The sequence below is a fragment of the Hyperolius riggenbachi genome, chromosome 4, assembly GCF_040937935.1.
Source record: "Hyperolius riggenbachi isolate aHypRig1 chromosome 4, aHypRig1.pri, whole genome shotgun sequence".
In the NCBI taxonomy this organism is placed as follows: Eukaryota; Metazoa; Chordata; class Amphibia; order Anura; family Hyperoliidae; genus Hyperolius; species Hyperolius riggenbachi.
The window spans coordinates 382,857,787-382,884,679 of record NC_090649.1 but is presented as its reverse complement, the minus strand read 5'-3'; the positions used below and the strand labels follow the sequence as shown (position 1 = coordinate 382,884,679).

General features: G+C 46.0%; 1 protein-coding gene across 1 annotated transcript in view; it reads left to right on the top strand.

Moving 5' to 3' along the window:
* Positions 1-6,468: 6,468 nt before the first annotated feature.
* FAM98A (family with sequence similarity 98 member A) overlaps positions 6,469-26,893 on the top strand; it is a 52,340-nt gene continuing 31,915 nt past the window's right edge. Inside the window, exons 1-3 of the mRNA XM_068232120.1 lie at positions 6,469-6,758; positions 16,991-17,139; positions 23,618-23,752. Of these exons, the coding sequence (XP_068088221.1) occupies positions 6,709-6,758; positions 16,991-17,139; positions 23,618-23,752 (334 nt within the window). The 5' untranslated portion in view covers positions 6,469-6,708. The remainder of the gene's footprint in view (positions 6,759-16,990; positions 17,140-23,617; positions 23,753-26,893) is intronic.

Genomic DNA, 26,893 nt, shown 5'->3' with positions numbered 1-26,893 from the left:
AATTTAAGAATTGCAATCAATTTTTCTGACTGATTGTAACATTTCAAAAATATGACCAATGTCCCACAAACATATGTTCATTTTTTCCCCAATTATGATAAAAATGATTTGAAACACTGACAAAATTGCTAGGGTTTGTATATTAATAAATTGACAATCTAACACACACCACACCTAACACACCTGGATAGTGTAATGGTTAAGGGCTCTGCCTCTGATGTAGGAGTCCTGGGTTCAAATCCTGGCTCTTCCTACTCAGTAAGCCAGCACCTATTCAGTAAGGAGTTCATTGGGCAAGTCTCCCTAACACTGCTACTGCCTACTGAGTGCGCTCTAGTGGCTGCCTCGCAAGCGCTTTGAGTCCGACAGGAGAAAGGCGCTATACAAAAAAAGGAATTATTATTATTAATTATTATACAATCTTTAGTTCAACTGGATCAGGATCCATTATCAACATTATTAGGTAAGTAATTCCATTTTAGTACCCCGTATATATTTTTCCTGACCCCCGGTAGATGCTCTGATAGAACGTCCCAAGTGTAAAAGGAATCTGTGATTACTAAGGAAATGGGATCTGATATCCCTGTGGCAAAATAATTAATTAAAGCAGTACTGTATGCCAAGAGTGTGATCATTAAACCCAATGTATATTGATGCATAGTTATTATAATTTAGTTGTTTTAAGTGTTAAACCATGCTTGACCTGTAATTCACATTCTAGAAAGTGTTTGACACTGCTAGTGTTGGTGAGTGCGCACTGTGGACTCATTTCGAAATTGTATGAACTGTATATAAGTTGTATAAAGTTGTATACTGTGTATCTGTGCAGGTCTCAGGAGGTCCCTTCACAAGTGGGAAATTCATCCTTGGCCTATAGAAAAGGTGAGACTGGGAGCCCTTATGGTGCAGTATTGTTAGGATGAGTATGATAATATAAAAAAGTGTGGGTAATGTATACTCACAAAGGTTGGTTGCAATTCTGCAACCACCACAAGTGCATGCGGAAAAAAAACGTTTCCGTTCAGTGTCCCGGATTCCTCTGGAACTGGGCGGTCGCTCTCCTCCTATGGTCCTGTACACTGGTGGACAGAGCCTACCAGTGATAGGGATGACACCTCGAAGAGGTGTTGGGTACACAAGTAGAAGCACGTCGATGGAGGCTCCCAAAAATACACTATAGTAATATTGTAGTAGTAAATAATGGAGGTCTCTTACCTCCAAAGACGACTCACTTGGGTGGAAAAAAGTAGTCTTTATTACAAGAGAAAAACGGTTATACTGTAGACAACGCATTTCACGGGACTCAGCCTGCTTCCTCAGGTCAATAAAATAGATAACCTTAGTTAGCAGCCGTGCAGAGTGTGGGCACATAGATCAATCTTGATCTATGCGTTCCCACTCTGCACGGCTGCTACCTAAGGTTATCTGTTTTATTGACCTGAGGAAACGGGCCGAGTCCTGTGAAACGTGTTGTTTAAAGTATAACCGTTTTCTCTTGTAATAAACTCCTTTTTTCCACCCAAGTGTCTTCTTTGGAGGTAAGAGACCTCCTTTATTTACTACTACAATATTACTATGGTATATTTTTGGGCGCCTCCACCGACGTGCTTTTACAAAGTTGTATACTGTCACTTACAATATTCTTTGATATACACCTTGGGGGTTATCATAAAAAACGATTTTGAGTTACAAAATAACAATACAATTCTTGAGCTTGCTTGAACTTGAACTCTGCTTTATTAGAACTACATCACTTGTCTTGTTGTAGGGCAAAGACCTGGGCCCATTTGGGTGCTGTGCAAACCTGTGTTGTTGCTGTTTATTTTTTCTTTCATAGCCACATAAAAAGCAACTTGAAATGTCTCACTAACTCACACTGCGGCGAACGTTTATAGGTGTTTCCACAAGGGCGGTGGAGTCGGATTTCGGATTCGGATGATTTTTGTACGAAATCCACAGCCCTGCTAAGTATTAGACTAAGGAGTCAGAGTCGAGGAGTCTGAGCCATTTTGGGTGCCTGGAGTCAGAGTCGATGGTTTAATAAACTTAGAAGTCAGAGTTGGAGTCGGAGGATTTTTGTACCGACTCCACAGCTCTGGTTTCCGCATCCATTTGCTACAGACATTTTAGACAGGAATCATACTTCAGCATTTTGCCGCAATGGGAAAATGCATGAAAAGATTTTCTATGGGACCGCTGCAATTTCAGGAACAATCTACGATACTGCACAGCGTTAAAAAAAAATACAACCAGCACTACTTTTCTACACAAGAGATGCGTTTCCTACTGAAATCACTGGCTACTGTGAAAGAAAAAAACAGCATGTGTTAAAATGCAGAGTCAGGTGGCAAAATGCTTGCGGGGAATCGTCTGCGCTTACTGCAAATAGAAGTGCGATTCCACCATAAAGGCATTTATGACAAAACTACTTCCACCTGCCGAGGACATCCATAGGTGTTTCTGTTTCCCCATATTTCTTTGCCATATACGACTAAAAGCATTTAGTACAAAGTTTTGACTCAGTACCAACTTTTTGTACTAGAGGTGAAATATGCAAAGAATTCCAAGGTGATTTAGTGGAATTGCCTGTGTTGCAGAAAACTGCATTTTCCAATGTGCGTTTTTGAACCACACAACTTGCTACATATTTCTGTGAAAAGCATCAAAACGCACATAATGTATTTCAAATGAGATAAAGAAGTGAATGTTATTGCACTTTTACATGTGTTTTCGATGCGTTTTTATAAAACAAATGATACCGTTTTTTTGCTCCATTGAAAAAGGAAAACTATAAAAAAAAAAAAACACAAAGCGCACCAAAAATGCATGAAAAAAGCAAACGCAATTACAAGCGCATAGAAAAATGCAAAAACGCAGAAAACTAATGGTTTTCTGCTTGGCCAAGTGTGCTCCCAGCCTGAAAATGGACCTATCATATTCTTTCACTGCAAGAACTGATTGAGCATTTACATTTTAGACTTTCTTAATTAGCATAATGCATGCATAGCTGGCACTAGCTTGCACAGAGGCATAACTACCGGTATCAGGTAGCAGCCCCGTGATAACTGGTGGGGGTACTGGACTTCATCCTTCTTCTTTCTCCACTAGGGCTACCTACTATCCTCCCCTAGATGAGCTAGACCCACGGATCAGAACAGTGGCACTCCCGTTTTAGCCACTAGTTGTCCTCTGCCTTCCTCTCGAAGTCAAGTGATGCGCAGAGAAACTCAGACCGAGAGGGAGGGCTGGAGTGAACAGATGGTGGAAGAGGTAAGCCTCGTCACTGCCGCCATGCTGATCTGTGGGTCTGCCTCTGCTTGAACTAGCAGCCAGGGCAGGACCAAGGCACCGCTTCCTAACCAGGCTCCAGGGGGAGAAGGTCTCAATGTAGGAAGCCGGCCCTTCCACACTGCATTAGTGTTGTCCGGATCATGAACGATTCGGATCTTTGATCCGAATCTCTTTTGTGAGTCGAATCATTTGGATCATCAAAATGAACAGATTCGGATCAAAAGGGGTGGAGCCAGGAGCGGCACGCCCCCCTCTCTCTCAGCAGGCAGCGGGGTCCTGGAAGCAGAGCGGAGATGGATCGCTCTGTTGGAGGGGAGCCAGCCTTGTAGGGACAGGTAGTTGGGAGAGGGGACATGGGTGCCACTGCCAGATATGTGTGGAGCACACTACTGGCTGCAACGTGCTGCTGATTATAGGCTGTCTGTTGTAGTTGTGAACAAATGGGAAACTTTTGGATGAGAAGCACAGCTCAGTAACTCTGCAACACAGCGTGCTGGGCTGAATGAATGACAGGACAGGCACTGTGATTGCTGTGCAATATGATCCTCCTGCACTCTGCTCTAAACAGCTGCACTTATCTTCTCCCTAAATTAATGATGTGTTCGAGGTGAGAAAAGGGGAATGCTTTCTTTCACTGTGAGGCGTTTGCATTCAGAGTATACAGATGAACATATAGGTGAAATATATGTAAAGCATATGATTGCAATTGGGTGTTGTGTGCAAAAAAAAACATTTCTGCTCTCTGCTCACCCCTCTTTGTTCACCTCCTCCCTTCTGTTCACTCCCTGCCCATCTCTGTCCACCATCCCCCCTTCTCTATCTGTCCACCCCACTCCCCTTCTCTGTTCGTCCACCCCCCCTCCCCTTCTCTTGTCTGTCCACCCCCCCTCCCCTTCTCTGTCTGTCCACTGCAGGAAAAGTCCTGTCCTGCGAGTCATTTCAACCCGCCCCCCGAATGCTTTCCTAGTAAAATGATCCGAGATTTGGATCAAAGCTCCGGATCTTTTCAATGATCCGATCCGAATCATTGAAAAGATCCGAACTTCCCATCTCTACACTGCATGCACTTTGATCCAAGTATAAAGCAGCTCATGCGTTAAGCCAATTGCAAGGGCATCATGATTAACTTGCTTAGCAGTCTGATTTTAGGGTCTATGCAGTTTCTTCACAGTTCACACTGCAAGAGCTTTTTCTAAGCGCTTGTGATTTGGAAAGCTCCTGCTAATGTAATGCTATGCTGTGTTCTCCCCAGGCTCTTTTAGCCGGGTGCTCCACCCGGCTAGATTTGGTGACCACCCAGCTGTCATCGGCTCAGCTCCTCACCTCCTCCTATGCTGTAAGCAGAGTTGCCCTGCATTTTCATCTCGCCCCACCCGGCTACTTTTTCATGCCACCGGGCTACTATTTCATGCCACCCGGCTGGAAACAAATTCTGGGGAGAACAGTGCTATGCGAGTGTTCTCAGTTATGACATGTGATCAAAATCATTAGAGCTTAAAAAGCTCTTGCAGTGTCAACCAGCCCTATGACCCCAAGATTTAGGGCTAATCACACACCTCCTAGTTTAGGCAGCCCCTGGACATAACTCCCCTGCCCGGGATCCAGCACTGCATTTCTTCCCCATCCTCCTAAGGTCACTATATCTCTATGGTGAAATCGACATCTGTCATCATGTGACAGATGTCAATCTTACCCAAGAGATCAAGGGCCTTAGAGGCAAACATACTGCATACTGCAGTTTGCAATCAGGTTAAATGAATCACGTACAAGAGGAATCGGCGCAGGAGACTTGGGCGCAGGATACAGCCTGCATGGCTTATCCTGCTCCTGCACAAATTCCCATTGATTTTAAATACTATTCCCTCTCCAGGCCGCCATGGATGGTAGGGAATGAAATAATTTGGCTTCCAGCAATTGCTGGAGGCCGAATTATAGTGTTTTATAAGTAACTTCAGCTTCGCCTTCTGACAGCGCTTAAGTTACTCACTGCTGCGCTCAAGTCTATTTGTTTACTATGCGTTCTACCATTTAAAAAAAACATCCAGCAGCTTTTTTTTGTTTTCATGTTGAGAAACACAATGGCGGGCCCTGATCGCACCTTAGGGCACTTTACTACTAGCAATCGCAACACAAACGCCAGCGATTGAGATTTTTCATTCATTTTGTTATGCAATTGCAATTTGCATTGCATTATCCCTCTGAAAATCGCTCCAGAAAGCGACTGCGATGCAATTTACATATCGAATCACTATAGTGGAAAATACTTCTCATGATTTCTATGATAAAGTAGCAACCCTAGCGATTTAAAAATCACTAGCGATTTGCAATGTTGCTATTCACCTGTGTAGTGGAAAAGGGCCCAGGCCTTTTTTTAACTAGAAATGCAATCACAAATGCCACCGATTGCGATTTTTCATTAATTCTGCTATGCGATTTTTCATTTGCATTACATTATCCTTTAAAATCGCTCCAGAAAGCGATTGTGATTTGCAATTCACAAATCAAATCACTATAGTGGAAAATACTTCTCATGATTTCTATGATAAAGTAGCAATCCTAGCGATTTAAAACTCACTAGCGATTTGCAATTCATCTGTGCAGTGGAAAAGGCCCTTAACGTCTACATAAAAACCATGAGGATTGCAGCACACCATAACAGCAATTTTCAGTGTGCGAGGGCCCTAAAAGCTTAAAAAAAATTAGCTGGCAGCCTAAGGGTTAATCTTTATAACACACAAAGATGAACCGAGAGTGGGACATTTTTCACAACGCAAAACATCCCCAGAAACTTTCATGACAGTCTACTGTGAGCGGGCCGAGCTGTACTGAATACAGCCCCAGCTGGACAGCACCCTAAGTGCGCAACAACCCCACTTTCTAATCACCCCCGGCCCTGCTTCGGCTTCCATGTGACAAGCACTTCCTCTCCACGTGTTACAGGCTGCCTGTATGCCAGGCGTCATCCGGCTGTCCGCCACATTGCCTGCCTCAAATCGTTTTCGTTTCGTTTCAACGACACTGTATCGTTATAATACTTTCATTACATTGCATTATACTAAATATATTTATGTGTTAAAGGCTTCTACCAGCACAAGGTTACAATTTATGAGCAAATGTGTACATTTTTCAACAGGCAATGAGTTGGATACTCCAACGATTGCTTGCGAATAGTGAAAAAAAAGCAAGAGGGGTCCTCGTACTTGCCAGCCCGGCAGCCGCTGTTAGTTGCGGAGGGAGGGGAGGCAGCCCGGTGACACAGGCGGTTTCCGACGTCTACCTTCAATAGAATTCCAGTATCGCTGTTCTCCCCTCCCCGGGCAGCCCGTGACCTGTACCGCCGCTGCAGCCGCTCCTCACCAGAAGGGGGACCAGAGAGCACCGTGCGGCACTGATCACTGCACACAGCTGCCTGCCAGCATGGAGGGGGACATGGAGAATGACATTCTGGAAGCCTTGGAAGACTTGGGGTATGCAAGCTGTCAGCATTCTGCCGTGTGCGCTGCCTCTGCTGAGCTCATATCCTAAAATTAATTCATTCTTTCTACAGCGCGTTATTGACGCAAATCCACATGAGGACATGCATCTAGTCACTAATGATTAACTACTGCTGTGTCTGTGTATATAGACTGCACTGCTCCCACTTACCATAGTCTCTATTATAATGATCTGGCACTGGGGAATTATCCAGACCTGTCTATATTTTTTCTTAAATGAGGATTTCCTGGTATTCTATCATTTTACTTGATTATTTTGTTTAAGGTATACCATAAGACTATAAATTAGATACTTCAGTAGAGGGAATCTCCTGGACAATACAGAGGCACCCCCTTCAAGCTTGCTGTTGCAGTGCTGGGACCCTCTGAACCGATTTGACAAGTAGAGATGGGAAGTTTGGATCTTTTCAAGGATTCGGATCATTCAAATCGGATCATTGAAAAGATCCGGATCTTTGATCTGAATCTTCGAATCATTTTGGGAAGCATTCTGGGGGTGAAATGACTAGCAGGACAGGACTTTCCCTGCAGTGGACAGACAGAGAAGGGGAGAAGATGGGCAGGGAGTGGACAGAGAAGGGAGGAGGTGGACGAAGAGGGGTGAGCAGAGAGCAGACATTTTTTTTGCACACATTACCCACATGTTGCAATCATGTGCTTTTAAATATATTTCACCTATATCCCCGTCTCCAGTGAAAGAAAGAATTCCCCAATGTGTCCTTTTCTCACCTGGAACACTCATCATAAATGTAGGGAGAAGTTAAAGGGACACTTAAGTCAAACAAAAAAAAATGAGTTTTACTCACCTAGGGCTTCCAATAGCCCACTGCAGCTGTCCGGTGCCCTCGCCGTCTCCCTCCAATCCTCCTGGCCCCGCCGGCAGCCACTTCCTGTTTCGGTGACAGGAGCTGACAGGCTGGGGACGCGAGTGATTCTTCGCGTTACTGGCCACAATAGCGCCATCTAAGCTGCTATAGCATATATCATATACCATATAGCAGCATAGAGGGTGCTAATGTGTCTGGGAACGCGAAGAATCACTCGCGTCCCCAGCCTGTCAGCTCCTGTCACCGAAACAGGAAGTGGCTGCCGGCGGGGCCAGGAGGATCGGAGGGAGACGGCGAGGGTACCGGACAGCTGCAGGGGGCTATTGGAAGCCCCAGGTGAGTAAAACTCATTTTTTTTGTTTGACTTAAGTGTCCCTTTAAGTGCAGCTGTTTAGAGCAGAGTGCAGGAGGATCATATTGCACTGCAATCACAGTGCCTGCCCTGTCATTCTAGCCCAGTACGCTGTCTGCAAAGTTGCTGTGCTTCTGAGCCTAAACTTTCCCATTTGTTCATTATGCACAACTATGGAACAGACAGCCTACAATGAGCAGCACATTGCAGCCAGTACGTGTGCTCTACACAAATCTGGCAGTGGCACCCATGTCCCCTCTCTCATCTACCTGTCCCTGCAAGGCTGTCTCCCCTCCAACTGAGCGATCCATCTCTGCTCTGCTTCCAGGACCCCCTGCCCGCTGAGAGGGGGGGGGGGGGTGTGCTGCCCCTGGCTCCACCCCCTTTGTGAACCGAATCGTTCATTTTGATAATCTGGATGATTCGACTCACAACAAAGATCCAAATCGTTCATGATCCGGACTACACTGTTGACAAGAGCTTCTTAAATAAGTTTGTGTGGTAGCACTCATGCCCGTAAATGAGCGTGGATGCAAAGTGCAGGCGCAAGATGGCTTGAGCAGTAGCACAAAGACTTGTGCACAGCTTTTTCTTCCATGCAGGAGCAGCTGTGTACTACTGCATAGGCAGTCAGTGGACCTGTGCACATATGTACTAGATGTCAAGGGACTTCCAAATCCAAAATTCTACTTGCACGTGTGCCATTTATAACATACAGTGCAATATGTAACTAAAAACAAATGGCATGTGTGGTAAAAAAAAGCCCATCATGGATTTGGGTGTCCCTTGATGAAGCCCCAGCTTGGGATGAAACATGTAGGGAAGATTTTAGGTGTTTGTGAGTACGGTTAAGTGGACCTGAACTTAGAACTTCTCTCTGCTAAGCAACAACTTACTAGCCTTTAAAAAAGAACATTTCTCTGTTACAGCTGATATAAATCTGCAGTGTCTACTTCCTTCTTTCATAGAAGCAGACATAATGTTAATATCCTGTGTAGGGCTTATCGATTTTCAGTTTTTAAACCAATATTGTGATCAGCAGCAAGACTATTTTGAGATTGTCAACTGCGGTTTTCCCTTCCTGCTGCTGTTACTTGCTCTGCTCCAGCTCTATGTTCCCTCCTCCATTGAGTCCTGGTTGCCGTGCGCTGGGTCGCTGTGAAGTAGTGGCGAGCGTTGCCCAGTAACCACGGCCTCCAGGAAGTGACATGATGTCGCTTCCTGTTACAGGCCCGTCGTTACTGAACGAGCGCTCCCCGTACAGTGAGGGGGATCTGATCTCACTGGAGGAGGTAACATGGAGCAAAGCAGGTCACAGCGGCGGCAAGGAACACACTAGAGGGGGGGGGGGGGGATCTGCCTTTATATGCTAGTGGGGGGGGGGGGGGTCTGCCTATATACACTAAAGGGGATCTGGCTATTTGCACTGAATCTGGATAGCTAACCTGTACTGCAACGCCTATACTGGCTAACCTGTACTGCAACGCCTATACTGGCTAACCTGTACTGCAACGCCTATACTGGCTAACCTGTACTGCAACGCCTATACTGGCTAACCTGTACTGCAACGCCTATACTGGCTAACCTGTACTGCAACGCCTATACTGGCTAACCTGTACTGCAACGCCTATACTGGCTAACCTGTACTGCAACGCCTATACTGGCTAACCTGTACTGCAACGCCTATACTGGCTAACCTGTACTGCAACGCCTATACTGGCTAACCTGTACTGCAACGCCTATACTGGCTAACCTGTACTGCAACACCTATACTGGCTAACCTGTACTGCAACGCCTATACTGGCTAACCTGTACTGCAACGCCTATACTGGCTAACCTGTACTGCAACGCCTATACTGGCTAACCTGTACTGCAACGCCTATACTGGCTAACCTGTACTGCAACGCCTATACTGGCTAACCTGTACTGCAACGCCTATACTGGCTAACCTGTACTGCAACGCCTATACTGGCTAACCTGAACTGCAACGCCTATACTGGCTAACCTGTACTGCAACGCCTCTACTGGCTAACCTGTACTGCAACGCCTCTACTGGCTAACCTGTACTGCAACGCCTCTACTGGCTAACCTGTACTGCAACGCCTCTACTGGCTAACCTGTACTGCAACGCCTCTACTGGCTAACCTGTACTGCAACGCCTCTACTGGCTAACCTGTACTGCAACGCCTCTACTGGCTAACCTGTACTGCAACGCCTCTACTGGCTAACCTGTACTGCAACGCCTCTACTGGCTAACCTGTACTGCAACGCCTCTACTGGCTAACCTGTACTGCAACGCCTCTACTGGCTAACCTGTACTGCAACGCCTCTACTGGCTAACCTGTACTGCAACGCCTCTACTGGCTAACCTGTACTGCAACGCCTCTACTGGCTAACCTGTACTGCAACGCCTCTACTGGCTAACCTGTACTGCAACGCCTCTACTGGCTAACCTGTACTGCAACGCCTCTACTGGCTAACCTGTACTGCAACGCCTCTACTGGCTAACCTGTACTGCAACGCCTCTACTGGCTAACCTGTACTGCAACGCCTCTACTGGCTAACCTGTACTGCAACGCCTCTACTGGCTAACCTGTACTGCAACGCCTCTACTGGCTAACCTGTACTGCAACGCCTCTACTGGCTAACCTGTACTGCAACGCCTCTACTGGCTAACCTGTACTGCAACGCCTCTACTGGCTAACCTGTACTGCAACGCCTCTACTGGCTAACCTGTACTGCAACGCCTCTACTGGCTAACCTGTACTGCAACGCCTCTACTGGCTAAGCTGTACTGCAACGCCTCTACTGGCTAAGCTGTACTGCAACGCCTCTACTGGCTAAGCTGTACTGCAACGCCTCTACTGGCTAAGCTGTACTGCAACGCCTCTACTGGCTAACCTGTACTGCAACGCCTCTACTGGCTAACCTGTACTGCAACGCCTCTACTGGCTAACCTGTACTGCAACGCCTCTACTGGCTAACCTGTACTGCAACGCCTCTACTGGCTAACCTGTACTGCAACGCCTCTACTGGCTAACCTGTACTGCAACGCCTCTACTGGCTAACCTGTACTGCAACGCCTCTACTGGCTAACCTGTACTGCAACGCCTCTACTGGCTAACCTGTACTGCAACGCCTCTACTGGCTAACCTGTACTGCAACGCCTCTACTGGCTAACCTGTACTGCAACGCCTCTACTGGCTAACCTGTACTGCAACGCCTCTACTGGCTAACCTGTACTGCAACGCCTCTACTGGCTAACCTGTACTGCAACGCCTCTACTGGCTAACCTGTACTGCAACGCCTCTACTGGCTAACCTGTACTGCAACGCCTCTACTGGCTAACCTGTACTGCAACGCCTCTACTGGCTAACCTGTACTGCAACGCCTCTACTGGCTAACCTGTACTGCAACGCCTCTACTGGCTAACCTGTACTGCAACGCCTCTACTGGCTAACCTGTACTGCAACGCCTCTACTGGCTAACCTGTACTGCAACGCCTCTACTGGCTAACCTGTACTGCAACGCCTCTACTGGCTAACCTGTACTGCAACGCCTCTACTGGCTAACCTGTACTGCAACGCCTCTACTGGCTAACCTGTACTGCAACGCCTCTACTGGCTAACCTGTACTGCAACGCCTCTACTGGCTAACCTGTACTGCAACGCCTCTACTGGCTAACCTGTACTGCAACGCCTCTACTGGCTAACCTGTACTGCAACGCCTCTACTGGCTAACCTGTACTGCAACGCCTCTACTGGCTAACCTGTACTGCAACGCCTCTACTGGCTAACCTGTACTGCAACGCCTCTACTGGCGAACCTGTACTGCAACGCCTCTACTGGCGAACCTGTACTGCAACGCCTCTACTGGCTAACCTGTACTGCAACGCCTCTACTGGCGAACCTGTACTGCAACGCCTCTACTGGCGAACCTGTACTGCGGCGCCTCTACTGGCGAACCTGTACTGCGGCGCCTCTACTGGCGAACCTGTACTGCGGCGCCTCTACTGGCGAACCTGTACTGCGGCGCCTCTACTGGCGAACCTGTACTGCGGCGCCTCTACTGGCGAACCTGTACTGCGGCGCCTCTACTGGCGAACCTGTACTGCGGCGCCTCTACTGGCGAACCTGTACTGCGGCGCCTCTACTGGCGAACCTGTACTGCGGCACCTCTACTGGCGAACCTGTACTGCGGCACCTATGCTGGGGCAACTATAGCCGGCTAAACTATACTGGGGGCACCTATACTTGGCTTCCTATACTGGGAACACTTATACTCACCATCGTTGTGCTGATCCATCATTGTGTATAGAGAATTGTGAATCGCAATCACAATTTCTAGCAGAAATCGTGCAAGTCAATCCTATCTTAATATGGTTCAGGCCTAATCCTGTGTTTACCAATTAGCTGCTCTGCCGTGACAGCCAGCTGACTCGGCTGAGATCAATTTATAACTTGTGATTAGTCACATCAGGGAGAATTTCTCTATACTTTCCTTCTGTAGTCTGCAAGAGTTCAGGTCCACTTTAATACACAGTGAGTGTCTGATGACAGTTTTGGTTGTGGCTTACCTTCACAAACACACCCGCTGCCTACTACGGTATTTATTATACTTGAGACACACTCTGTTTTTTCTTATGTGCAAGCCATTTTTGGATTTGCTTCTACATCCCCCAATCCCTACTTAACCCCAGTATGTGTTTTTTCTCTACTCTAAGTTGAAATGGTCAGTGCGGATCAGCTGATTTCAGCCTGCGGCTCTAAGAGCCGAGCGCCGAAACTGGGCGCTCCATAGCAGCAATGCGTTATGCTGCGTGGGACGCGTAGCGGTAATTCGGGACTCTGGCAGCTGCCAGACCCTGAATTACATCACCCTCTGAGTTGCGACAACTCGGAGGGGGAATTGTATTTAACGCCGCCTCGGAGTTTAGCGGCAGCGGTGAGAGCCGTCATTCGGCTCTCACCGCGCCGAACTGAGCAGTGCCGAAGGTTCTTAATCTCCTTAGCGGTAACCCCGTGCTGGACACTGACTAAGCCGCGCAGGAGGATTTCTCAGGCCCCGCTGGGCCGATTTGCATAATTTATTTTTTTTATATATATACACGCAGCTAGCACTTTGCTAGCTGCGTGTTACCTTCGATCGCCGCTACCCGCAGCGTCAGAGGGTGCCTGCCCCCCTCCAAAACCCTGTGCGCTGCCTGGCCAATTAGTGCCAGACAGCGCTGAGGGGTGGATCGGGACTCCCTCTGATGTCACGACATCGGTGACGTCATCGCGCCTGTCGCCATGGCGACGGGGGAGGCCCTCATGGAAATCCCGTTCAGAACGGGATTTTCTGACGGGCCTGATCGCCGGAGGCGATCGAAGCAGGGTAGGGGGATGCCGCTGCTCTGCGGCTATCATGTAGCTAGCGCTGGGCTAGCTACATGATTTAAAAAAAAAAAAAAAATAGTACTGCGCTGCCTCCCTGGTGGATTTAATTGACCGCCAGGGAGGTTAGAGCATATGAAAATTAAACCTGAGCTAATGAAACTCATTGCTCTTGTAGTCTGACTAGCTTAGTTCCACATTACATGCTATTTGCATACAACATGAACTATCTTATACAACATGAACAACGCTGCTTCCTAGAATGCAGGTGCTAGCACTCCCCCTAACCCCCCCTCCCTCTTCTCCCACAGTGTCACAGGTCACACCCTTGAAGGATGTCTCCTATCAAGGATCAGGACCTGATCCCCTTCTGCAACATTGCTGGGCCAGGCTGCACACAAGCTTGCCAGCTGTGTTGCTATGGGGGGGGAGGGACAAGTGCTGCGTGCGTGCGCCTCTTTACACAGAAGGGGAGCTGCGTGAACAATGGGGTCGGCTGGGCAGTGGCATAGCTGGGAGTGAGTAGAGCCGACCAGCGGATTGCTCGCGTGCCAGCTGCCATACACACTCCTGATTATTGGCTGAGTCAGTCATTATCGACCGCTTCAGCCGACTACAGGCCTGATGTCCCACACTGCTTACAGATTTACCAGCAAGCTGAAGGGAGTCATGATTCATTTTGTCCAGTTAACCTTTTTTCTCACACGCATCTACCACTGTTTGATTTTCAACAAAAACACAACCAACACATAAATTCAGAAGTACAGTTGTTGTTTAGACACTTTAACCATGTACTTGCCTAAGAAGAGCGAAGCCTGTAGAAAAAGCACTATAAAACTTATTTTGAGTTATTTCTTGCTTGCTGGTGGTTTAAAATGATGTTATTGTGAAGTTGTGAATGTATCGCATAGGAGAAAACTCTATGTAGCAGCAGAGCTAAACAGACCTTTTGTAAGGTAATTATTCGCTATACATGTACCTCATGTGACAGAATTAGATAAGCATGGGTAGGAAGTTAACAGAAGTACCGCTACACCGTACTGGGTGGGACAGTGCAGGAACACGAGCGGCCAAGCCCAATAAGCAACGTTAGAAAAGGAAGGTCCGCACTGATGTCTCCACTCCAATGTACTTTATTCAGGACATATCCAGTTCAGGTAAAACACTTAGACTAACATGTTTCGGACTCCAAGTCCTTAACCATAGTCATTTCATAGCTCTCTGATTGTGAATTTAAAAAGGGAGGGTAGTAAGAGGCGGGGCATGACCCCACCCAAGCAAGGGAGGGAGCAAATTGCCCGTCACAGCCCACAAAAAACTAACACCTCACTAAAAATGTAAAACCAAACATTAACAAAGTTAAAAACACATACAGGCAAGGAGCAAAATAATCAGAGGAATATAGACAAGGGCCAAAAGACCACCTATATTCTCAGCCTGTCACCAAAGCCAGATCCCACCTCGCATTCAAACCCTTGGGTGATCTAGTACCAAGACGGAAGATCCAAAGTGCCTCCCTCTTGCGGATCAGAGCCTGAAGGTCACCTCCTCGCCTAGGCAAGGAGACCTTCTCTATTCCATGGAAAGAGAAGCCAGACATATCGCCATCATGAACCTGTCGGTAATGTCTGGCAACATAAGAGATGTTCTGTGTGGACCACCCAGCCCCCAAAAAATGTTCTGGTATCCTAGCTCTAAGGGGTCTGGTGGTACAACCCACATATTGAAGAGAACATATATGGCATGTCACCAAATATATCACATTTTTAGAGCTACAATTAATGAAATGCCTTATGTTAGATCTATATCCATAATGCAATGACTCCACAATTTTTGTTCTAGTGTGCAATGCACAATAGTTACAGGTTGGTATTGCACATTTGTATGAGCCTTTGGCAGACAGCCACGTGGATGACTGTGCGGGAGCTAAAGAGGCTAGGGGACAGCATACCACCCAGTGTAGGGGCCCGCCTACTGGAAAAACTAACGCCATTGCGAAGAAAGGGCCGCAAGTCCTCATCACCCTCCAAAATAGGGAGAGGAGGTGACCTTCAGGCTGTGATCCGCAAGAGGGATGCACTTTGGATCTTCCGTCTTGGTACTAGATCACCCAAGGGTTTGAATGCGAGGTGGGATCTGGCTTTGGTGACAGGCTGAGAAAATGGGTGGTCTTTTGGCCCTTGTCTATATTCCTCTGATTATTTATTTTGCTCCTTGCCTGTATGTGTTTTTAACTTTGTTAATGTTTGGTTTTACATTTTTAGTGAGGTGTTAGTTTTTGGTGGGCTGTGACGGGCAATTTGCTCCCTCCCTTGCTTGGGTGGGGTCATGCCCCGCCTCTTACTACCCTCCCTTTTTAAATTCACAATCAGAGAGCTATGAAATGACTATGATTAAGGACTTGGAGTCTGAAACATGTTAGTCTAAGTGTTTTACCTGAACTGGATATGTCCTGAATAAAGTACATTGGAGTGGAGACATAAGCATGGGTACTTGTAGCACCAGTCCTACTAAGAAGTTCTCTGAAGTCCCTTTCTGCTTTCCACTACAGTAAGAATTAAAGCTTGCAATGATGGGAAAGGGTTAATAAGAGCTTTGGAGAGGTGGGAGCTACGTTTTGTTTTTTCTAATAAAAAAAATAATTGCATGCCTTTTCTTTAAAGCAAACCTGGGAGGTTTGCAATCCAAATTTACTGATGCTTACCTTGGGAGGTGATCCTAAAGAGTCTTTTCCTAAGTTCCTATGCAAAACCCTTCCACCGCTAGGACCCCCGAAGTGTTGCGTCCATGTGAACTAGCCCTGTCCACCTCGGGCCCCCGGGAGAAAAAGCTGAGCCCAATTGGTGAGGCTATTTCAAGGTCCTACTTCACAGATTCCACAGTTCCATTTTGACCTAGCATACCTAGTCACTTGGTCTAATGACACCAGGTGCAATAGTGTTTCTTAACTTGTCAATTTGTAACTGCTGGGCAAATAATGTCTGCAGGACCACTATCATTTGTATTGTGTTAAATTGGCCATACAATGCTCACTTTGATCAAATCTGCATTTATTGCCCCCAACACTGCATTCACTATAGATGGGATTTGGGCAGTTTATCAAAACAAAATGATATTGCATATATTGGAAAATTTCCCTGAGAGGGCAGGGGAGGAGCAGTGGGGAGTATAGAATTACACTGCATCAGTGGGTACAGTGCTTGCAGTTCAACTGATACTTTGTAGATTCCTGCTGAAATCAGTTAAAGCCTCGTTCACATCTTATGAGCTGCTGTACGCATTTGGACAGCGTGTATGGGGTGCGACAAGTAAGAACGGCAGACGTGCATAGACAGCACTTCTGCCGTTCAGATCATATGCTCTGCGCAGCTGCATGTATTTTTAAACCAAGCGCTGCACTGTCCCATTCACTAGTGAATGGGCCCTGCAGCGCACAGTGGCACAGATGGCGTGCAATCAGGTGCGTTGCGTTCAGATCGCACAGTTATTCTGAGTTGATGTAAACAAGGCCTTAGACTGCGCATGAAATGTGGTGTGGGAAGCTATCGCAATTAAGTCAGTTGGCATATTGGTCAAGTGTATTCCTAACTTTATGGACCCTTTTCTTCAATTGATACAAAAAGCTGAGACTTTTTTTTTATATCATTGTAGGTACAAAGGATCCCTGATGGATGACGGTGCCTTGATCCAAGCTGCTGCACAAGGAGCCTTGTCTCCAGAGTACACTAAACTCTGCGCATGGCTAGTGGCTGAGCTGAAACTGTACTGCAAATTAGAAGAAAGTGTGGAGGCCACAAACAGTAAGTTATTGTAGTGGCATTGTTACGCTAGTAACACACTGTGCGTGGCATACCTTGCAAACTTTAAAGCAGACCTGAACTACTTATTTTAAAAGGAAATAAGTCTGCATAAAGGTCAGCCTTCAGCCACACTAATGCTATGCAATTCTGGCACAGTCTGGCAAACCATGGATTGCTTCCTTTCAGAAATCAGTTCATTTTACCGCCTTGTAGCACTCTATTTCAATTAGAATTTAGCAGAATTTTTTTTTGAAAAGTGATTGAAATGTCGTCACTGCTAGCTTTGTACTAAATGATGCAGTCCAAAGGTAAGTGACTTTCAGCTCTTCTCTGTTTCTGGGTACCTCATCTATAAAACAAGACAGCCTTTCTTAAAGAGAATCTGTACTCTAAAAACTGCAAAAAGCATTCCATTCTATTCATTATGTTCTCCTGGGCCCCTCTGTGCTGTTTCTGCCACTTTCTGCTGCAATCCTGGCTTGTAATTAACAGTTTTAGGCAGTGTTTACAAACTAACTAGGTTGTGATAGGCTCACATAAGCAGAGTGTGTGAGTCATACAGAGCCTGCAGGGGGCCTGCAGAGGGTGTGTATCGCTTCTATCCAATCACAAGCAGCCCTGCACATTCCACACATTCAAGCCTTAGCCGGACAGAGCCCACAGAAGGAAACAGATTAGATCATACAACAGAGATAACACAGCCAATGTGCAATTAGGAAAGGCTGCAGTAAGCCAGAGCACATTAGAACAGGCAAAGGAACTTATAGGATAGAAGAACTAAGGCTGAAAATGGTTGTTACAGAGTCTCTTTAATCAAGTTTCAAATTACACTCGCCTAAAGAATTATTAGGAACACCATACTAATATAGTGTTTGAACCCCTTTCGCCTTCAGAATTGCCTTAATTTTACGTGGCATTGATTCAACAAGGTGCTGAAAGCATTCTTTAGAAATGTTGGCCCATATTGATAGGATAGCATCTTGCAGTTGATGGAGATTTGTGGGATGCACATCCAGGGCACGAAGCTCCCATTCCATCACATCCCAAAAATGCTCTATTGGGTTCAGTGACTGTGGGGGCCATTTTAGTACAGTGAACTCATTGTCATCTTCAAGAAAACAATTTGAAATGATTCGAGCTGTGTGACATGGTGCTAATATTATCCTGCTGGAAGTAGCCATCGGAGGATGGGTACATGGTGGTCCTGAAGGGTATGGCATGGTCAGTCGGCCCATTCTCCTCTGACCTCAAGCATAAACAAGGCATTTTCGCCCACAGGACTGCCGCATACTGGATGTTTTTCCCTTTTCACACCATTCTTTGTAAACCCTAGAAATAATTGTGCATGAAAATCCCAGTAACTTAGCAGATTGTGAAATACTCAGACCGGCCCATCTGGCACCAACAACCATGCCACGCTTAAAATTGCTTAAGGGCTGGTTCACACGGGCGTCTGCTGAGCTTTTGCTTGGCATTGCGTTCAAACGCTGGCGTTTAAACGCCAGCGTTTAAAAGCTAGCTTTTGAAAAGCGTTCAAGGCTAGCAGTTCTGGTCTCTGCTATTGTTTCCTCGCGTTTACTGCCTCTGAAAGCAGCATGTTGCTTTTGAGACTAGACACAACGCTGGGATCTACTGCCAGGCTTTCATGAAAGCCTGCAAAAGCCAGCTCTAAACGCTCCCATTCACTTGCATGGGATGGCAGTAGATCCCAAAAAACGCTGCGTCTGAAACGCTGCGTTAAACGCCACAAAAACGCCCGTCTGAACCAGCCCTTAAATCACCTTTCTTACCCATTCTGACATTGTTTGGAGTTCAGGAGATTGTCTTGACCAGGACCACACCCCTAAATGCATTGAAGCAACTACCATGTGATTGGTTGATTAGATAATTGCAATAATGAGAAATTGAACAGGTGTTCCTAATAATCCTTTAGGTGAGTGTATGTTTTGATTGATTAAACATTTTTTTTTAACAATCTGTTATTCTTATTGAGTAAAAAGTATTATCTATTACACATCTATTTTATGGTGAGTTTTATTTAAAAGACACCCAAGACTATAAAAAAACTGTTAAATACGGTAGCTGCTTTTGTTATTCATGTCTTTTTTGCCACCGTGCACCGTCATTCTGCTGCTATGCTGTCTGTTTTCAGGCCTTGACTATTAGTCATGACTTTTGATCCGGAACAAATCACTCGGATGGCGCTGTCCTCACTCCCGGCTGCCCTCCTTCTGCCTGGGGCGCAATCGGCATTGAAAAGGCAGCACAGCAAATGGGGCAAATGGAGGGCACAGCCTGAGAAAGGAGGACATAACTAACAAAAGCAGATACTGCATCTAACTTTTTTTTTATTTTTTTATTTCAAACATCCTTTAACCCATTGTAGTGGTTTCTGTTACAAAGTGCTTTCTGCTGAGTCCCTCCTAGAAATTGCACGCATGCCCTGGTTCCCTGAGTCGTCATCTTGTGGTCTCTGCAGTGCTGTGAGATGAGGGGCAGAGCCCTTATCACAAAAAGGCTTAAAGGGAACCTTAACTGAGAGTGATATGGATGTTTCCAGTTAAACAATACCAGTTGCCTGGCAGTCCAGCTGATCTCTGTGGCGGCAATAGTGGCTGAATCACACCCTGAAACAAGCATGTAGCTAATCCAGTCTGACTTCAGTCAGAGCACCTGATCTGCATGCTTGTTCAGGGGCTATGGCTAAAAGTATTAGAGACACAGGATCAGCAGGCGATTCAGGCAACTGGTATTATTTTAAAAGGAAAAATCCATATCCTTCTCAGTTTAGGTTCCCTTTAAAGGCCCACTATCGTGAAAATCGTACATTTTTAAATGCATATAAAGGATACCCGAACTGAAATGTGACATAATGAGATAGACATGTGTATGTGTAGTGCCTAGCACACAAATAACTATGCTGTGTTCCTTTTTTCCTTTCTCTGCCTGAAAGAGTTAAATATAAGGTATGCAAGTGGCTGACTCAGTCCCGACTCAGACAGGAAGTGACTACAGTGTGACCCTCACTGATAAGAAATTCCAACTATAAAACACTTTCCTAGCAGAAAATGTCTTCTGAGAGCAAGAAAGAGGTACAAAAAAGGGGAATTTTTTATCAGTGAGGGTCACACTGTAGTTACTTCTTGTCTGCGTTAGGACTGAGTCAGCCACTTACATACCTGATATTTAACTCTTTCAGGCAGAGAAAGAAAAAAAGGAACACAGCATAGTTATTTGTGTGCTAAGCACTATACATACACACGTCTATCTCATGTTACATTTCAGTTCGGGTATCCTTTAAACACATACAGATATGAAATACATTTCTTCCAGAGTAAAATGAGCCATAAATTCCTTTTCTCTTATGTTGCTGAACCCACAGGTTTTGGACTAGCTCATCTCCTCATGTGGGAATTCTCACGGTTTTATTTAGTTTCAAAAGCACTGAACGAATGGTAATTGCTCTGTCCAACTGCTCAAAAAAAAGTGTGCAGGGAGGCTGGTCAGCATCTTTGTATAAATCTTTTTCAGGGAATGTCTTTATAAACAATAAAAGCTTTGCTCAGAATCCTCCATGCAGAGATGGACTAGTTCAAAACCTGTCGGTTCTGTCAGATTTCTACTACCTTCTGTAAGTGACAGCAACATAGGAGAAAATAAATGTATGGCTCATTTTACTCTAGAATAAACATACTTCTTATTTTGTATATGTTTACATGTATTTTTTTTCATGTAGCGAGATCCCCCCCCCCAGCTCCTCCGATCGCCTTGGAGGGCTTCCCCCATGGTGACGGGGCGGGATGGCCATGTTGACAGGGCGGGATGACGTCATCGACGTCGTGACGTCAAAGGGGAATCCGATCCACCCCACAGTGCTGCCTGGCACTGATTGGCCAGGCAGCGCACGGGGTCTCGCCTGGGGGGCCCTGCATCGCGGCGGATCAGCGGCGATCGGGTGAGACACGCAGCAAGCAAAGTGCTTGCTGCGTGTTTTAAAAAAAAAATATTCAAATCGGCCCAGCGGGGCCTGAGCAGCGACCTCCGGCGGTAATGGACGTAACAATGCGTCCATACCGCTAAGGAGGTTAATTAAAGGGAGACCTAGGACTTGGTGAGGGGCCGCTTCACTACATGCACCACAGAGGATAAGTAACTCTGCTCTTTAGGCAGTCTGTTATTCTTAAATACAGTGTACATGTGAGCTCGCGCCTTAGATACTTAAAGTGGGATAAAACTGCAAATTGAACAGTCTTGTACATATTGCTAGGTACAGGGGTAATTATTTTAACATAGTTCTCCCCAACTTTTTGTTTTAGAAACCAATAAATGTATACCGTATATACTTGAGTATAAGCCGAGTTTTTGAAGCCAAAAAAGTGGCCCAAAAGTGGGGGTCACTGTCTGCTTATACTCGAGTCAGTCATTTGTGCCCCCTTCACCGCAATGTGTAAAGAAGCCGAGCAGAACTAACGGTCGCGTGCCCCTCTCTCCTGCTTGTCTCTATCTGTAAAGTAATCCCAGTCCTCCTCTCCCTGATTGCCGCTATGCATAGAGTAGTCTGTGAGCCCCCCCTCCTCCGCTATGTCCCCCGGGAGTCAGGATATACAGCCGCCGCATAAGTGATTCCTACCGGTCCGTGCTGGGATGCCACCTCTTGTTAGTCACAGGCTTGTTGCTATGATGCCCTCTAGTGGCGTCTCGTCACGTGTGCCACTGCAGGCGTCATAGCAAAGAGCCTGTGATGGACAGGAAGAGGCATCAAAACGCAGTATGGGCCGGTAGAATCACACCGCGGCTGTATATCCTGACTCCCGGGGGACACAGAGGACACTTCAGAGGTTGGCCATACACTCCCGGCTGGCGAAGAGGGTAAATTCTGTGGATTACCGTACTTAACACATAGCAGAGGAGGGTAGGCAAGTGGATTACTCTATGCATAGCGGCAATCGGGGGAGGGGGGTGCAGATTATTTTTTAAATATTGGCAAGCAGGAGAGGGGGGCACGCGACTATTAGTGCTGCTCGGCTTTTTTGTTACACATTGTGCTGAATGGTGCACTGGTGGGAGAGGGGCACACTGTCGTTAGTAAAAGAAAAGTATCCCTGTAAATTACGATAAGAGGTTAGAGCTTTTCTTGATTTAATGGACTTTGTCGCTTTGGGTTCAAAGTTCCCTCTCCCGTTCCGTTTAATTGCTATGGTTATTCTTGTTGTAGTCTATAGTAATCATTATCGTGCTTGCATTGAGATGTATTAAAGGATACCGGAAGTGACGTGAAGACATCTGTATGTACAGTGCTTGGCACACAAATAACTGTGCTGTGTTCCTTTTTTTCTTTCTCTGTCCTGAAAGAGTTAAATATCAGGTATGTAAGTGGCTGACTCCGTCCTGACTCAGACAGGAAGTGACTACAGTGTGACAGTCACTGATAAGAAATTACAATAAAACACTTTCCTAGCAGAAAATTGCTTCTGAGAGCAAGAAAGAGATAAAAAGGGGAAAATCTTATCAGTGAGGGTCACACTGTAGTCACTTCCTGTCTAAGTCAGGACTGAGTCAGCCACTTACATACCCGATATTTAACTCTTTCAGGCAGAAAAAGAAAAAGGAGCACAGCATAGTTATTTGTGTGCTAGGCACTGTACATACACATGCCTATCTCATGTCACATGTCAGTTCGGGTATCCTTTAAAGGCACACAGTGTGGTCCGTTGGGACTTATTACAGCTGCTTCACTCTGATCGCAGTTGCACTCACCTACTAAATACGCCATCGCTGCGGCACTCTGCACATGGCTGGGGGGGGCATGTGATATCGGCTATTTTATTGTTCAAAATATGGATAGAAGAGAATGTGAGTTGTGTTTTTTTTCAGTGTTTCTCTGTATATGTACAGTCATTGTTACTGACCTAATGCTGTTGCATTTCCTGCCCCTGGCTTATACTCTGGTCAAACCTGTCAGAAGTGACAGGTTTTGGACTAGCCCATCTCTTCATGGGGAATTCTCAGGGATTTATTTATTGTCAAAAGCACTTAGTGAATGGCAGTTGCTCTGTCCAACTGCCAAAAAACTGTAGTGAGCAGTGAAGCTGGACAGCATCATTGTTTAAATCCTTTTTAGGGAATATACTTATAAAGAATAAAAGCCTTGCTGAGAAATACCCCATAAAGAGATGGACTAGTCCAAAACCTTTTGCTTCTGTCAGATTTTTACTACCTACTGTAAGTGACAGCAACATAGGAGAAAAGTAATTTATGGCTCATTTTACTCTGGAAAAATGTACTTCTTTTAAATTTTACAATTTTCGCCATAGTGCCCTTTAAACTTACATCTCAGTTTATATTATAGAAATTGCAACTGATAGGGAACGCTTCAAAAGAGAAAAGGAACTAATATGACTTGCTTTTTCAATGCACAAAAAATTTAAAAATTTTAAATTTATACGCAATAAAAGTTCATTTTTTCATTTTTTTGCAGGTCCTGCAGAGGCAGAAGGTTTTCAGTTAGAAATAAGTGGTCTTTTGACAGAGATGATTTGTCCATACACTTCTTTGACATCTGGTGATGTTACCAAACGCCTTCTTGACAAGAAAAATTGCCTACTTTTGTTAAGTAAGTAGCTTGCTTGTGCATAGAGGATTGATTGGTATTTGGTGGTTGAAAGGTGTGTGTGCTACGTCTTATGATCGCACTTGATTATGAGTATATTGAGTTGATAGAAATCATTTAAAAAAATGTATATATGTCCATCTGGACCAAAACATTGTGCTTCTGTATTCATTGTGCTTTAAAGTGGAACTGAACTCTTGCACATCACAGAATGAAAAGTCTTTATTCCACATATACTGGTCCTTCTAATAAAATTAGCATATTGTGATAAAGTTAATTATTTTCTGTTTTGTACTGATAAACATTAGACTTTCATATATTTTAGATTCATTACACACAACTGAAGTAGTTCAAGCCTTTTATTGTTTTAATATTGATGACTTTGGCATACAGCTCATGAAAACTCAAAATTCCTATCTCAAAAAATTAGCATATTTCATCCGACCAATAAAAGAAAAGTGTTTTTAAAACAAAAAAGTCAACCTTCAAATAATTTATGTTCAGTTAGGCACTCAATACTTGGTCGGGAATCCTTTTGCAGAAATGACTGCTTCAATGCAGCGTGACATGGAGGCAATCAGCCTGTGGCACTGCTCAGGTGTTATGGAGGCCCAGGATGCTTCGATAGCGGCCTTAAGCTCATCCACAGTGTTGGGTCTTGCGTGTCTCAACTTTCTCTTCACAATATCCCACAGATTCTCTATGGGGTTCAGGTCAGGAGAGTTGGCAGGCCAATTGAGCACAGTAATACCATGGTCAGTAAACCATTTACCAGTGGTTTTGGCCTTGTGAGCAGGTGCCAGGTCGTGCTGAAAAATGAAATCTTCATCTCCATAAAGCTTTTTAGCAGATGGAAGCATGAAGTGCTCCAAAATCTGATAGCTAGCTGCATTGACCCTGCCCTTGATAAAACACAGTGGACCAACACCAGCAGCTGACATGGCACCCCAGACCATCACTGACTGTGGGTACTTGACACTGGACTTAAGGTATTTTGCCATTTCCCTCGCCCCAGTCTTCCTCCAGACTCTGGCACCTTGATTTCCGAATGACATGCAAAAGTTGCTTTCATCCCAAAAAAAGTACTTTGAACCACTGAGCAACAGTCCAGTGCTGCTTCTCTATAGCCCTGGTCAGGCGCTTCTGCCGCTGTTTCTGGTTCAAAAGTGGCTTGGCCTGGGGAATGAGGCACCTGTAGTCCATTTCCTGCACACGCCTGTACACGGTGGCTCTGAATATTTCTACTCCAGACTCAGTCCACTGCTTATGTAGGTCCCCCAAGGTCTGGAATCTGAGGTGCCTTGATACAGCACTCTGGGAGCAGCCGATTCGTTCAGAAATTTCTTTGTGTCTTACCGTCTTGCTTGAGGGTGTCAATGATGGCCTTCTGGACAGCAGTCAGGTCGGCAGTCTTACCCATAATTGCGGTTTTTAGTAATGAACCAGGCTGGTAGTTTTTAAAAGCCTCAGGAATCTTTTGCAGATGTTTATAGCTCGTTTAGAGAACCTTTTCATGATATGCTAATTTTTTTAAATCGGAATTTTGGGTTTTCATGAGCTGTATGCCAAAATCATCAATATTAAAACAATAAAAGGTTTGAACTACTTCAGTTGTGTGTAATGAATCTAAAATATACGAAAGTCTGTTTATCAGTACATTACAGAAAATAATGAACTTAATCACAAAATGCAATTTTTTTTTAAGGACCTGTAGTTGCTGAAGAACTCCACTGCTCTGTGTTTCTGTGCTTTGCCAGATCAAAGTGTCTCATTAGTTCTTATCAGCAGCTGGGAATAGAGTGCAGGAGCACAGGAACAGGCTTTCTCCCTATTGAGTAAACACTGAGACTTAACCCCCTTCAGTGCTCCCTACAAAGTGAAACCAAGATCTAAACTTTCCCCCGCCCGCAGCCAGCCCATCCATTTCTGGGACCCCCATAGTAGTGTGCATGCGCACTAGCACCATCCCACTCAGACTTAAAAGGAAATGGCTGAGCCCAATGTCTGTGGCACTGTGCAAATGTGTGGCGCCTGTGAAGCAGCGCGCATCCCTGGCCTGGCTTTTTCCGAGAAGAAAGCTGAGCAGGATAGTGCTAGTGCACCTGCTCAAGTTGCTGACAAGCTCATTGTCCCAACGCTGGATCGTGGCTGCAGTGGATAAGGGAGGCCTCTTTAGGATCCAGAGGCTTCCTCTTCCCGAGGTAAGTACCCCTCTTGGGGCACTTTTTTTTTTTTTTTACTTCAGGAATGCTTTTAAGGATACGTCCAGACGACCTTAAAAATAAATATCCACTTACCTGGTGCTTCCTCCAGCCCCTGGCAGCCATCCTGTGCCCTCGCCGCAGCTCCGGTGGCTCCCGGACTCCTCCGCTACAGAAGCTGAACTCGTCAGGTCGGCTTATTCTGCGCTCCACCGCTCGAGTCAAGTGGTCTGGCCGGATGTCATCGGGGACTATACTGCGCAGGCGCATAACCACTGCGGGTGGCTGGCAGGGGCTGGAGGAAGCACCAGGTACCGTATTTTTCGGACTATAAGACGCACTTTTCCTCCCCCAGAAGTGGGGAGAAAAATTCCCTGCGTCTTATAGTCCGAATGCACCAATTTTTGCCCAGTACCAGCCCCTGATTGTTCCCTGTCCCGAGGTCCTGCCAGTCCCCTGTCCCTGCGTATGTCATTTTCCCTTCCTAGAACATTGCATTGTATTCTTTAAGGCACTTTGCTTTGCGGGGAGATCAGGACTCTGAAAACACGTGGCATCAGATTTTGCTGCCATGTGTCCGTGTTACCATGCGTCCGGGGATGCCCACGTGTATCTCCCCACTTCATCTTACAGCAATGCTGGGGACTCCGCGGCGGTGACTTTGTGCATGACGACCCATTGTGGAGATATATAGTGGTAACAGCCGCCAGAACAGCCGCTCGGGGGTCCGCGTTCGCAGCTACACTCTCCCCTCCCTTCACTTCCGCATAGTGACGTAAGCGGAAGTGAAGGGAGGGGAGACTGTAGCTGCGAACGCGGACCCCCGAGCGGCTGTTCTGGCGGCTGTTACCACTATATATCTCCACAATGGGTCGTCATGCACAAAGTCACCGCCGCGGAGTCCCCAGCATTGCTGTAAGATGAAGTGGGGAGATACACGTGG